The 15,555-nt window shown below is 40.1% G+C and overlaps 1 protein-coding gene across 1 annotated transcript; it reads right to left on the bottom strand.

The window, feature by feature from the left end:
* Positions 1 to 853: 853 nt before the first annotated feature.
* Positions 854 to 14,964, bottom strand: LOC131240953 (uncharacterized). The gene is made up of 7 exons (XM_058239515.1): positions 14,806 to 14,964; positions 14,594 to 14,662; positions 14,289 to 14,459; positions 13,188 to 13,358; positions 12,122 to 12,331; positions 2,450 to 2,538; positions 854 to 1,660 (listed from the first exon to the last, which is right to left on the bottom strand). The coding sequence occupies exons 1-7, from the start codon at positions 14,885 to 14,887 to the stop codon at positions 1,001 to 1,003; spliced, it is 1,452 nt and encodes a 483-aa protein (XP_058095498.1). The 5' UTR covers positions 14,888 to 14,964; the 3' UTR covers positions 854 to 1,000.
* Between the last annotated feature and the right edge of the window lie 591 nt (positions 14,965 to 15,555).

Below are 15,555 nucleotides of genomic sequence, written 5' to 3'. Positions count from 1 at the left end.
CATTTATCATTGAAAAACCTGGCTGGTCCGAACATCAGGTGGCCACGTTGAGTAAAGGCTGTCGGTGATTTCTTTGCAACTGGGCCTGTTAATGGGTTGTGCTGGTTTGATGGTGCTTTCAGGACTAGGACTAGGTCACATTTGAGCCTGTTTGTCAATTGGGATGGGCTAGACCTAAAGGCTCATCAGCCGAGCCCAGCCAGCCATTTTATGGTTTCAAGGATGGCAAAATCATGCAGCCAGGTGCGCCTTATAAATAGCCTATATACTAGAGTGGGTGAGTGGGCCGGGGTTGGGTTGGCCATGGGCCTACTTTTGACACGTGATGTGCCCAGTAAGTGCTTCTCTATCCTAGGTAAGGTTGTAATGGGACAGGCAGTCTAGGACCCTCAAACTTGGTTCAAGGGCCGATCCCAAGCTTGAAATTTAGGTCTGGCATCCAGGCTGGGCCAGGGATAGTAATGAAGGTCCTCATCTAAGCATCAAAAGGCCCACCATTATTTAGTGGACAGTTTAAAGACACTTATTAGTGGTTCCTTTTGTTCAACACACATGTAAGGTTTAAAGACACTTCAACCCAGGTCACGTTCCGATGATCTAAACTGTTTATATGGGGCTCATCATGGGTAGATCCTTTGGTCATCCAACGATTTATTTACAAGGTGGACATTGGGCAGGGAACCAACCCTGGCTCTGGGCCATTGCCAGCCCTGCTACCAATACCCTCTTGAAAGCGGATCACCTGGTAAAGTGAGTTGGCCTGATCTAAGGGCCAGGGAATGTTTACAGTTGGCCCCACCTGACGACTGACCTCGATCTCATACCCATGTTCCAACATGACAGGTCTACCTGATTCGACTCTTGAAGATCAATCCTACATTGAGATTTACCTGTATGTGATTGGAAATTACTCAACTTTCAAAAGCTCAAATATGGCAAAACCAACCAAGCTCTCTGGAAAAAAAAAAAGCCACATCTAGAGCTATCATAAACAAGGAAATCAGAAATGGAAGAGATCATCATCAGACCGCTTGCTCCTAATGTTGTAATGATCAAACTTTGGATCGTCATAGTCCACTGACTTCATCTCAATAGGTTTTGGCTCTGCCCCTGTGGCTCCAGAAACCACGTCCCCACTTTTATCATGGTAACGGTGCCGGCTTCGGTCTTTCTGGCTCTTTGAACTGGACTGGCTGTACTGGGGAGCCTCAGGAGATCCACGGAGTTCTGAAATGTCCTGCCTCTTTGAAGACCTATGCTTACTGGTCAGAGATGGATCCTTCGACATGGCTGTTCTGCTCTTCTGAGGCTTCTGTTGGGTGTAATCAGTAGCATTGGGAGCATGCAGAGTTTCATGAGGTGACGGGCTTCTCACTTTCTGCACTAAGGGCGGTGAGTCAGCATTGTCCTCAGGCATCATGAGAGTGTCTTTGATTGGAGAGAGACCTTGCCTATACTTGCCAGGTCGGAGGCTGAGAGGAATGTAGTAGAGAAAGATGCTGCCAAGTGCTTCAAATATGAGTTTAGACAAATCAACAAGAAGCTGCCCAAACGATGGCCAACCTGCAACTGGGTCCTCTTTTAGAGTCTCAACGAGAAGAGTGGCCTTCTCTACAGTGTCTGGGTCTTGAAGTTCGCTCTCTGTGGCATGTTTCTGCATCTGTGAGATCATGTAGATAAATTGTCAAAGGTGCATTGTCAGGAATATACTAAAACATGAATTTGAGATTTATGCTTGCATTCTTTCAAGACTTTGGGACGTTGTTCTTCAAGGTCCTAAACTGGATCTTAATGCTGTTAGCTGTTTTTTTTTTTTTGGTAATGTTTCAACACATGGATGAACATGCACTAAAAATCGTCACTAATGAAACTTTTCTTTTGGGCTCCTCTATGGGCCATTCCGACTTTATGGCCCATAGAATTATACCATTTCTTTTGGGTATCTAATGAAAAGCCCACTGACCCCACACTCAACTTGCAATGCAGCACACGTGTCCACCTGGCAAGCGCACCGACCATCTGAGCAATGCACAAGGTGGTCCCTGCCATGAGGATGACCATACTAAAATACCAGGCTGTTACAGAGGGCCACCTCCGTAAACAAAAGAATGGATGGTTTAAAAAGTTTTGCTGATACTAGACATCCAATGTATGGGTGTGGCCAGCCTGATGAGTGGACCCACATGACTTCTTCATAGAACCATCTTGATGGTGGTGGACACCTCACACACCACTCTGATGTCTCACAAACTAGCAAGGTTGGCCTGTGCTCTGAATCGTAATGGCGTGCATGGAGATGGATGTACGTGGAACTAGAACTAGCCAACCTTGTCTCATGACATCTTTTTATAACTAAAAGGATGTTTCAAGTTTTTCCAAGACTCAGTTCCAGAAAAACATTGAAAGCCAATAAAACATATTAGCACGCAAAATTGCATAGGAGACCTACCAGCTTCAAGGAAAAGGAAGGTCCAAATCCGTGCTGGAGCATGCATGAAGCATATCCCACCAATACTGCGCCAACAACCATAATGATATCTGCCAAGAACTCATGCAAAATATTAGTTCTTTTATGAAACACATATATTGGAAGTGCCCTTTCAGCCTATAAAAACCCAAAAAACTCTTTCAAAACCCAGTTCAGTTGTCTGACCAAATACCATTGTGACAAATGTCACCTAGATTTTTAAAATCTAGCGATGTTTTTTTGAGGGAAATTCACGAGGCAATATTATCACAAGATTTTTTAAAATCTTGGAAGATTTGAAGTTTCTGAGATTTTAAAACAAAAATTAACTAAAATTTAAAGGAGTTCATTTTATACGCATGTATTTAAAATTTTAAAATTATTTTTAATTTATATAAATATTTATTTAATATTTTAGCTCCAGCGAGATTTTCCTGATAATATAACCCATTTGACGATGGGTCAACTGCAACTTCCACTTTGTCCAAGAGATGCAGCCATCCATTAACTCGCTTGATCTGTTCTGACACAATCACTCGCTTGACGCTTAATCTTCAATTCCTTTTATGACAGATGACAGATTTTGATGGTCCAGTAATTCTGAAGCGGAGATCTAATTTCATAACATTAGTGGTAGTGACCCCCCTTCTGCAGATGTCTCATGGCTATCTAGCTTCAACAATTAGACAGGCCTTCGGGCCCCAGTATTATGCATGGACCTGGTTAGAACTGTTAATGCAATCAAATCTGAATTCTTTCCACTAAAAGAGAACAAGGAATCAAGAAGCAGGGGCCTTGAAATAAAACATGCATCCTGGATTAACCCACTTGCACCCGGAGGATCCGGACAGCATTAAATGTCTGAAATGCAGAAGCATTGCAAGGGTTTTTTGGTCATATCGTGTTGTTAATAATATTACAGAATGATACTATTCTGTAGAGGCTTATTAGACTATCGTATTTGTAAGATTCTTTCATTATCCAAAACAGTCAGACTGGGGTGTTCATCTCTTCCAAACTACACAGTTATGAATTTCAATGCTATTTTAGATTACCACCATTCCAGGTACCACAAAATGAGAGGAATTTTATAGATTTGGGTGAGATTTTAAATGAGATGGCAATGAAAAGGCGAGCAGTTCGGGAGAAGGAAATCATGGGACTGAGGGACAATTTGATTAGTGGGAATCCATGGAAGGAGAAAGGAAAAGTGTAATCATTAATGTTTCCTCTTGTTTTTTTTGCAATGGAATCATAGATTCCATATGTAATTAGTATACTTTTCTAATTCTAAAAATCTCAAGCAGAAAAACCAAGGTGACCCTTGTGAGTTGAAGAAGAGATTTCTACTTACAAATTAAACATATCACTTAAACAGAATTCCTTAGAACTCATGTCTCAATAGTAGCTTGGGAAATAGTTGTAAGACTCCTCTTAGGCAGGTCACACTTGATCATCGATTTAGATCTGACCGTTGGATTATTCAGATTGGGCGATTCAGTGGGCCCCACTACGGTTGTGATCATTCTAGATAGGTTTGGGGGGCGGGACACTTGAACTATGGTCCCCATACATAGTTATTAAGCTAGATATGGAAACCTATTGTGTAAAGACCCTAGAGGGGAGAAGTGTGATGGGCAAACTTCCCCAGCCCTCTTTTCTATAAATACATGTCTTGGTCCCCTCACCCATATAGACAGAAAACCTTACATTGAGAAGTTTTCATAAGGGGTGTAAGGTGCGGAAGACCAAGTATCACCTCTTGGCAAGCTTGCGGCATCGAGAATGTCTTCCCAAGCAGGCATGCGTTTAAGATTACACTTAGGAATCTTCATTATTGATACATAGACGATCCGTTTATTCCGCTATTCAAATTACAATTGGTGTCAGAGACGATAATGGATCAATCTTGGAGTTTTTCTGAGTTCTCTGTGATTGAGCCTTTTCCCAAACCCGAGGCCCATCGGAACCTTGTAGGATGTCAAATTCCGACGGGTTTTAGGTCAGGCCTCATCTGTACGCGTGACTTGCAATTTTGAAATCAGATTAAGGATTTTCATAAAACCCTAAACTTCATAATTGTGCATCACCACTGTGGTCGCCGCCCCATCTATTAGTTCTGGTAGACATGGCGGCTGCCACCGTGGACAAAAGGCAGCTCTACTCCCTCTGTCTGAACTCAGCAGCCACCCTGTTTGTGAGGGCCGACAGCCATGAAAACCGGTGAGCTTTTCCTTAAAATTTATTTTTTTTTAAAAAGCAAGAAAGGGGTTTCGACCAGACTTGAAACATCGAGTTGAGCATCGATGGTGGTCAATCTATTGGAGAGAAGAGGAGGAGCTTTCGATCACCTGTGTGCATGATTCTAGCACGAATGTTTGTCGGATCCTAGCGATCCTAGCGGCGGCTCCGATCATGTGGCCGGACTGAGCCTCGTCTCTAGTTGTCTTCGTAGCCATGATTGTCGACAACAATCGTTGTCGTTGTTTGGGCAATGGCGCTCACTCCTCTTCCTTTCTTCATTTCCAACAACTATAGAAGCGGCAATATGCGCCATCATTAATGCTAATAGCCTTAAATCGCCCGATCCAAGGCCTTCTCATCTTTCCCACACAGTTGCCATGAAAGTTGTCTCCTTGCCCCTTTGCTGATAGCAGCCATGGATTCCATCGAAGACCATTCTTCAGTCACAGTTTCTTGATTCCGATGAACGGTCGTTTGGTTTTGGGGAGGCGACATCAGCGACAACCATTGTTGGTGGACCTTCGATGAGGGGCCGTGTTGTGAACACTAAGAAGGAGGGGACAGAGGCAGCTAGGGTTTCCACCCTGTAGAAGAGGAGACGTGGCTAGGGTTTTAGGGCAAGTGAGTTTCCTTTTTTGATGCAGGGGTTTGGGCGGAATGGGCTGCTAGTCGAGCTAGGCTTTGGGCTTTGGGCTTTAGAGTATTTCGAGCTTGTTTTAATGTTTCCTATGGGCTTGGGGTTTATGGGCTTGGGGTTTGTGGGGCCATTTAAACTTAAATCGAGCTCAACTCCTTGCCTATTTGTTGGATCTTATCGGACCATGCATGGACTGGTTCTCAAATTGCTATAAAGCCATGTTGTGAGCCTAGCTTTTGGGCTTCTTTGAATGGTTGTGAATTGGCTGGATTTTGGGCTCATATCTAACTCATTTAGGGCACGTAATTGAGCTTGTTTAGCGATCATTTTTGGGACCTTAATCTGAGCTTGCACAATGGTGTGTCCAAGCCTAAATATTGGGGCATGTCTGATTCTAATTCTATGCTTGACCTTGGGCCTAATGTCATATTCATCTTTAAACCTTTTGGGGCTCTATTTGGATATTTTGGGCCCATTGTCCATTCATGATGATTTAGGTCATTAAGTGGGCTTAGTTTTGAGCCTAATTAAGCCTCTTTTGAGACTCCCTTTAATTATACTTAGGCCATTTTTGTATGAGTAAAACCTAAATAAATATACGAATGGTTGGTGGATTTTTATTTGGTAAACAGCCTAGGCAATTTGATAAAGATAATTATTCCTTATTGAGTTCCGATTTGGCCCGAAATATGGCCATTATCCATATCTTATGGCTGATATTCAACATTGACCTTTAAGATAAAATCCAACCGTCATTATAAGAAAGATGTATTGCACCTATGGGCAGTCAAAATTAGTTGTATTTGGGGCTGAATCAGAACTCTTGTAGAATGGTTCGTCGCGGGCAGGACTATGTGGCAATCCTTGAGTCTAGAAGTGGAGATTGGAGCTAGTTGTATTAGCTACCAAAGTGATCTCAATTGCTGAAGATCTTTGCTTTTATACTCATGTACATGGAATTAAGCGACTCTTCATAATACGATTGCATTCAGTTGAGTTGCGTTTATATCCATAGCAGGCGGTGGTCAAAGCAAAGAAGTATCATTGTTTGACAAGATGCGAGCAGGGTGAAGTAATTGGTGATGGTGACATAAGTTTGAGAGATCTATATCACTTAAAGGTCAGTAGAGCCTCATGTATGTTGCAATTTCGCCCAAAGGAGGAATCATAATAATACGTCGGGCTCTTGTCAGAATTTGACGATTATGGCCTATCATTATTCTTGGTCATTTGATTGAAGGCCCCAATCAATCTAATGTCAATGGCATGATATTTGGTTTATGTTCACGTATTGTTAAAAGGAACTTGTTCATCATTAATGTGAATTTATGTTCTGTACGTCCAGCTATGAATCTTCTAACCTAATTCAATTACATATCTTTGCTTACTGGATCCAACTATCTGAAACGAAAGTCATCCATTGAAATAGTCCTAGGCTCCAAGGACTTAGACCTGGCCCTGGAGGAAGCAAAGCCTCTCATTCCATCTGACTCTAGTCTGAAATCAGAAAAAGGCTCACTACAGGGCTTGGACCAAGTCAAATAAGATGTATCTTAAGATCATAAAGAGCTTGATGTCTAAAACCATAAAGGGTGCCATGCCTAACACCAAGAAAGCCAAACAATGATTGACTGAAATAGGGAACCAATTCCAAAAGTCAGATAAAGCTAAGCCAAGTTTGCTTCTGCATAAGATAACTCGAGCCACCCAAAACGGTCAATGAAATATCAAGGCGTACATTGATGAATTGTCCAATGTGGTGACTAAAATCCGTGCATTAGGCTTTAAGGTTGAGGATGTACTCCTGGCTTTCTTGGTTCTAAACTCCCTACCTCTCCAGTTTGGTCAATTCCAAATCAGGTACAACACCTAACAGGAAAAATGAACATTGAATGAATTGAAATCTTAGAGCGTTTAGGAGGAAGAGAGACTCAGAACATTGGGCAAGACAGAGTGCACACCTAGTGACATCTAGTCAATGACAAAAAAGAAATAAGAAAAAGAAACACAATTCAAGAAAACGTTCTATAGGTCCTTCAGGTGGCAATCAACCACAATCCGAAGGTAAATCTAAGAGAAAGCGAGGTCCTAATGATAGCTACTTCTGCAAGAAGCAAAGTCATTAGAAGTAAGGTATTCAAAATCGATTATGTAACGGCCGTCACGTAATGATAACTGTCATTAACCATTACGTGTTACGGGGTCGAAACAACCGTTACAGAAAAACAGGCCATAACAGCCCCGTAACGGTCCTGTAATAGTTTTTTCAAAAAATAAAAAAGAGTCATAATGGCCATTACGACTCATAGCATAATGGTAACAGTGGTGGCCGTTACGGCCACCATTACCGTTTTCGAACACCTTGATTAGAAGAAGGATTGCTTTCGAAGGATAAAACCCTAGTTCTGGTCTGTTTTGAATCTAATTTAGTTGATATCTCCACAGACTTTTCACGAATAGATTTTGGTGTAACTATTCACAAATCCAATTCCAAACAGGATATGTTGTAGAGCCATCCACCAACTGATGTTGAAAGATCAGTCTGTGCAGAGAACGACATAAGGGCAGACATGGAAGCTATTGGAGTCTATAGGCTTAGGTTATCAAGAAGACACTTTCTAAATCTAGTAGATATTGTTTATGTGCCTTCTATAAGGCACAATTTGGTTTCCATTTCCCCTTTAGACAAATATAATTATACAAGGAAATAGAAAATTACGTATTTGCTATGATTGGTTTTGACACTTTAGTTAATAACCTTTGCCAGCTAGATTTAAATGTTTCACATGTCTGTAAAATTAACTCTTTACATAAAAACACTAAAGACATTAAGTGGAGTTTGGACAATGAAAATTCCTCTATATTGTGGCACAGGTGATCAGACCATATCTCTCCCAAGAGATTAGAAAAGCTTATGCATGAAGGAATTTTTCACTCTCTAGACTTCTCAAGCTTTGAGGTATGTATAAATTGCATTAAGGGTAAACAGACTAGAATTAGGAAAAATGGTGCTACTAGTAGCGTATAACTCTTAAAAGTGATATATACAGACATCTGCGAACCATTCCCTACAACATTTTGGAATGACAAGAAATATTTTATCACTTTCATAGACAACTACTCTCATTATAAGTACATATACGACTATGCATATCCTAAATAGGGTCCCAAGTAAGACTGTATTGAAAACTCCCTATGAATTGTGGGCATGGCAAAAGCCTAGTTTACGATACTTTCATGTATGGGGCTGTCCTACAGAAGCCACACCCTTTAACTCGCATGAAAGAAAGCTTGACTTTAGAACTGTTAGTCGTTTCTTTATAGGATACCCAAAAAGGTTCAAAGGATTCAGATTCTATTCTATACCACATTTCATGAGAGTCATTAAGACTGAATGCTAGGTTTATCGAGAACATTGAATATAGTGAAAGCACAAAAGGAAGAGCAGATTGTAATTCCCATTACAATCATTCCAAGTAGTGTGGTCATCCATCCAACAGTGGAGCATGAAATCCCCATGAATGGCCATGTAGAGCCTCAAATACATCCCACTAATGAGGAAATAGAAAACTCAATTAAGAATAATAAGCCCTTAAGAAGATTACATGGAGAGAGAATATTTGTTATTTGAGACGATTACATCGTCTATCTAAAGGAACACAAGTTTGACATGAGGGTGGAAAAGGATCTTGTGACCTTTTTACAAGTTGAACAAAGTGTGAATTCTTCTTAATGTTTCGATGCCATGAAAGATGAATTGAAATTCAATAAGGACAACAAAGTCCAGGACCTTATTGAATTACCTGAAGGGATTATGCTGATTGATTGTAAGTAAGTGTTTAAAACCAAACGGGACTCTAAAGGCAATATCGAAAGGTATAAAGCTAGACTAGTTGCCAAGGATTTCAGTCAACGTGAAGGCATTAATTTTAAGAAAACTTTCTCGCATGTATCATAAAAAAATTCATTTAGGATCATAATGGCTCTTGTGACTTATATGGATATGGAGCTACATCAAACAAATGTGAAAACTACATTTTTCAATGGAGATCTAGAGAAAAATGTATGTGTTACAATCAGAAGGTTTTTAAGGCAAAAGCTCATAACATCTGGTCTGCAAGCTTAAGAAGTCCATTTATAGGTTGAAATATGTGTCACGATAGTGGTACATAAAGTTTCATGAAGTCGTTTCCTCGTATGGTTTCATCGAAAACATTGCAGATGAGTGTAAATATGTTAAAGTCCGTAAGAGCAAGTCTATTATATTAGTCTTACATGTTGACAACATTTTGTTGGCCAGCAGTGATATTGGATTGTTGCGCAAAACTAAGAAATTCCTATTTTAAAACTTTGAGATGAAAAATCTTGGTTATGCCTCCCTTGTCATTGACATTCATATTTGCCGAGACATATCACGTGGACTACTTGGCCTATTATAGAGGGCCTGTACTAATAGGGTTCTCGAAAGGTTCGACATGCAAGGTAGTGCTCTTAGCTAAGCACCTATCATAAAGTGTGATAAGTTTGGTCAATTTCAGTATCCTAAAAATAACCTAAAAATTGACGGGATGAAAGATATTCTTTATGCGTCGGCAGTAGGGAGCATCATGTATGCTCAGGTCTATACAGGTCCAAATATTGCTTTTGCAGTTGGAATGTTGGGCAGGTATCTTAGCAATCCAGAGATAAACAATTGGATAATTGTTAAGAAAGTGTTGTGCTACCTGTAAAGGATAAAGGACTTCATACTCACATATATAAGATCTAACCATTTGGAATTGGCTGGATATACAAATTCAATTTTGTTAGCTGTCTTGACAGCAAAAGGTCCACATCAGGCTATGTTTTCATAATGGAATTGTACAATGGAAAGTGTGACGTGGTATGACTTCATCTACGATGAAAGTAGAATACATAGCTTCTCTTGAGTCTACTCATGAGGCGATATGGCTGCGAGTTCTATTTAGTACAAAATTGTATAGTGTCTGTAAAACTCATCTACGTGAAGCAAATGATTTTTTTTTTTTGAAAGATGACTATATATTAATAAGAGAAAAGAGAAAACAAAAGCAGGAGCAGATTTCCACTGAGAAAGCAAGAAAAACTAGACTCCAAGAAAGAAAGAAACTGTGCAAGGGCTTTATGTCATACTACTTATGAGCATGTCTTCCATGGGAGTTGGTGACCCAAATTACTAGATTAGTAAGAGCTTCCGTTTGAACAAATTCAGGTATAGACATTGAAGATCTCATTTATTCTGATGATTTTGTTATTCAGTTTATATCATGCTTCTGCTTCAATGCACATTCAGTTTTAAATAAGCAGGACTTTGGTTTGTGTCTAGTTGGAGACACGTTCAATAGAACAACTTGAAGATAGGCACGTATGATTATATTAGATGTGTAATCTTCATACCACACCCCATTTCCTTGATATATGTCATTAAGATTATTGGTATTCGTGATCGCGATTCGTCGTACTTTGAAAATATTAAATGTTATATTGATTACCACGATCCAATATCAGTGGTCTTGATGGACCGGATTTGACAAGCGTCGCTCATAATTTCCAGCAGTAAGAGATTTTGAAATTCATTAGGGTGCCCATTAGGAACTTTTGAAACAAATATGTTTTACAAAATGTTTTTCATAAAATAAAATGTTTTCTTTTCTTTTAGAGATCAATGTAACCCAAGGTTGGGGCACACTGGATCATCGATTTAGATTTGACCGTTGGATCATTAAGATTAAGCAATTCTGTGGGCCTCATTGCAGTTGTGATCATTACAAATAGGTTTCGGGCTGCAGGACGCATGAATTGTGGTCTCTATACACAATTATTAAACCAGCTATGGAAACTTATGGTGTGGAAACCCTAGAGGAGAGAAGTGTGATGAGTAAGCTTCTACAGCCTTCTTTTCTATAAATACATGTCTTAATCCCCTCACCTGCATAGATAGAAAACTACAGTCCCATTTAGAGGTTTTCATGAGGGGTGTAAGGTGCGGAAAACCAAGCATTACCTCTCAGTGACATCACGGCATCGTGAATATCTTCCCAAGCAAGTACACGTTTAAGATTACAATTAGGTATCTCCATTTTTATTTTTATTTTTGAAGAGTCACGAAAATTATATTAAAATAAAAGAAAAGAAAAGAAAATTAGGAATCTCCATTATTGATACATAGATGATCAATTTATTCCGCTATTCAGATTACAATAGTGATTATGGATTCTTTTATTTTCCCATGGATTCCCACTAAGGGCTTGTGTGGTTATGAGGATTCCACAGAAAAGGAAAACAATTTTCCTCGATTTGACATTTTTCTACTATTTGATTTGCAAAGAAAAAGTGGGTTCCACAAAGTCATCATTAGCCTTTTCCACATTTGCTTTCTTCTGGCACAAGGTTCTAACATAATAGTTGTCTAATGAAAATGGAATTTCACATGAGTTCTCCATCGAACACACCCCAATTTTTGGAATCCACTATTTCCTCTGGCAGTGGAAATCATCATTGCATTTTCCTTTCTTTTCCCAAGGAGTCCTCTCTATGCAACAAGCTCTAAAGAAAAAGACCTTACAAGCATAAATGATTAGAAAAGGGTCCAAACATGGAGGATTAAAAAAGTTGCTTTGAATGAAGTGGACCAAAGTTGTAAACATGGGAATTTCATGAGTGTTTTCTAATAAAGTTGATCACGTCCACATGTATGTATCCCATGAGGCTAAAGGATGGTACTAGAGCTTTTCTTATTGTGTTGCAGTGCATACCTGAAGAAGAAATTGAGCTATCCTGGTATTCACAATCTTCTTGGTGAAGAGAAATTTGCCGAAGAGCAGCATTGCCTCTGTCAACAACTAATAAGGAGCAGGTACGTCTGACATATATCACATCGAAATTGGTAGAGAATTTCGCATCCTCACTAGGCCCATCCATGTATCCTGCCACATTCGATTTCCCTCCAGCAATCGTCGTTACACCTGCAACAGATTCAGTGAAAACAACTTCGAGTAGACTTTATTTTTTTACTGAAGAAGGATGCAAAGCTAGGGTTACATAAAGATGTTGGTGGCAGCATACTTCCCAAATCACTAGTGCAATAAGAATAGCTCAAGCTCCTCTTATCTCACTTGAAATAGTGGTGGGAAGAGCAGAAAAAAGAAACCCACTTATTGCTGTTTCTATGTTCCGGGTAGGGCTGTCAATGGGCACCCGGACCTATGGGTACAGGATGGACCCGACCCGATTTCATCAGATCTGGTTCCAAATGTTGGACCTGTTGGGTTTGGATCTCAGCTTCTGGGACCCGGTTAAATTTGGATCCAATCGAGTTCAGACCAGATCCATCAACTAGGCCTCGCTTAAAATCAAATTAGATTGGGTCAAATTGGGTATGGGTCAAGTCTAGTAAGTTTTAATGGTGATATTATATACATTGTTTATTCTAACAATAGAATAAGGTTTCTCAAACCATAGGCAGGGAGCCCACTTACACACTACACATGTGTCAAAGTGGCACATGTGCATGATCTAAACTCTAAAGCCATCCATCAAATGGGCCTAACCATGTCAACGCTCTTATTTGATCCAAAGCAACTAGAAACCTATGGGTAAATGCCCGATGGATACCCAGACCCAACCAGATCCAGGTCTGGGACATAAAAAATGAGACCGAGACCTAGCAAGACCCAAACCCAGTTGGTGAAGGTGTGGGTAACTATAACACCCAACCCACTGACAGCCCTAGTTCCAAGCTGCCTCAAATGCATGGTAGATTGATTCCATTGAAAAGGCAAAACCAATCCCCATTTGTTAGTGTTAGTTCAAGTGTCTAACCAGCTTCTCCTATCTTTCGGATGGCCAAATTCAAGGTATCCGCAACATATACATTCCCTTTATCATCCATCGTGACACCCTTTGGATGATTAAAACGAGCATCGCTTGGCCTCCCATCTACATGTCCTGAGTGACCCTGGAATGACCCAGCAACCAATCTCGCCCTGCTGTCTGCAACTCCATTCAATCAGTCAATTATATCAAACCAAAGTTACCAAACTTATGCAAATTCTCATGGACCAGTAAAATGGTATATCATGCAGCTTGATCATATGATGCATAGGTCCCAGAGGAGCAATACCACACCCAATGAGATTTACATGACTAATCATAATTCATGTGCATGTTATGCAGCCAAACGCAAAATGAAATCTGCCTTTTTTTAAAATGACGAAACTAGATGGTACCAATCTTCATCCAGAATAAAACCAATGCAAGTTCTTATCCTAATTGACCAAAAAAAGGGAGAAAAAGAAACAGAAAATTTGTAACCGATTGCAAGCAATTGTCGCATAAATGCAAAAGATTGTACATCTATCAGTAGCAAAGTTTTCTTCAAAGCTGAAAATTGTATTTTGCAAAGTCATATGAGATCCAGGTGTTCATCAAAAGGGGTTCTGAGGTGCATGATCCAAAGCTCAAAAATAACCTCGATCGTTGCAGTAGATGGTCCAGTGCCCATAGATTGGCTGCCACCCCAAGCAGATGGTTAAGATCAGCCAATCAGTGTGATTTTTATCCATATACCATCCATGGTAAGGCCTACCAGATGAAGGGTCCAGATATCATCGGAATGCGCAATTGGTAAGGTCTTTTAGTAACCACAAAATTCAGTTACATTCACTAAAAATGGAAGGAAAAAAAAAACCGAAAAGCTGATCATTGGACACAAAAAAGAAAGCATTAAAATGGAAAATTATAGACTTAACTATTCATAAAAAGAACCCATGCATGATCAACAGATGACAATTAAAATAAATGCGACAATGTTAATGTGGAAGACCGTTCTAATGCATTGAAATCAAAAGCAAACGAGCAACAACCCACAAAGAATTCGTGAATAAGAGAACATGCCCAAATTGCCAAACAGCATAGACATACATTGGGACAGAGGTGGTGTTATCTTGACAATGTTACTATGTACGGCATCAACAGCGAAGAGCTCTCCTTCGGGGGAGACCCGAATCGAGTACGGCTCAACACCAAGCTTGCTTCCACCCTCCACAACAGTATCCACAAGATACCCATTCTCAAACTGAATGAAATTCTCATCTGCAGAGTAAGATAGCAAAAATGCTCAAGATTTCAAAAGTACCCATCAAAGAAAACCTTGATAAAACCACAAAACAAGCATGCGCGGGTGTAGATATGGGATCAAAGGGTTTTTTTTTTTTTTTTTGACAGACCTGTTTGAGGTGGTTTGGGAGAAGGCAGTGTCCACTTGAGAAAAGAAGACAGGTGTTTTATCAAGGGTCCTGAAAAGGAATACATTGAAAACAGAAGCCCATTAATGGAAAATGAAAAATAAAAAAATCAGCTGAGTTAAAAAATATATATATATTTATAATTTTATTTTTATTTTTATTTTTAAAAAGGATGCTGGGTTAGTTTGATTTACCAGTGGGAGAAGCTTCAGCATGGAATTCAAAGAGAAAGAAAAAGGGTGTTAGGAAAATGAGATAAAATAGGGAGTTTTTCATCTCTCTCTCTCTCTGAGAGAAGATTCGGTGACGAGAGTATTATGAGAGTGAAATACTATAATGCCCTTTGCAGCTGGTTTTTCGGCTGATCTGAGAGAGAGAGAGAGAGAGAGAGAGAGAGAGCTTTAACCTTTTCTTCTGTTCTTTTATTCTTTTCTTTTCTTACTGCCTTTTCACCTGAAAAATGTCGTGTGAGAGAAAGTACATCGTGTGATTGGGGAGAATCGCAACTAGTCGTGCGAATCCAAACTCTCCCCATTCGTTCGTATATCCGATTTGTGTGGGGCCCACCTGATGTGAGATGGGCCACTCCGACACTCCAGCCATTCCAAAATTTAGTTGGGACACACCAAGTGATATGCAAGTTATAGGTGTGCTTGCACATTGCTCGGTGGGGACCGAACTTTGGATATGGTCCTGAAGAGGTGGATCAGAATCAATCATCTGGTGGGCCCCACTGCGAATACGGTCCTACAATAGAATAGTTCGGTGGTCAAATGAAAGATGGAAAAATTATATGGATGGCTATCCACGTTACATCTGTGGACGGCCTTATGTTCGGATAAACACGAACGGATCAGATCTCTCACGCAGGTTCTCATTTCACGTATGGTGCGGGGATAGTGGTGTGGCCCATTGTTCAGTAACCCCGGGCACAGAGATATTCC

Source organism: Magnolia sinica, chromosome 3, assembly GCF_029962835.1.
Source record: "Magnolia sinica isolate HGM2019 chromosome 3, MsV1, whole genome shotgun sequence".
Lineage (NCBI taxonomy): Eukaryota > Viridiplantae > Streptophyta > Magnoliopsida > Magnoliales > Magnoliaceae > Magnolia > Magnolia sinica.
Note: the sequence above shows the minus strand (reverse complement) of the source record. Positions and strands in the feature narration are given on the sequence as shown.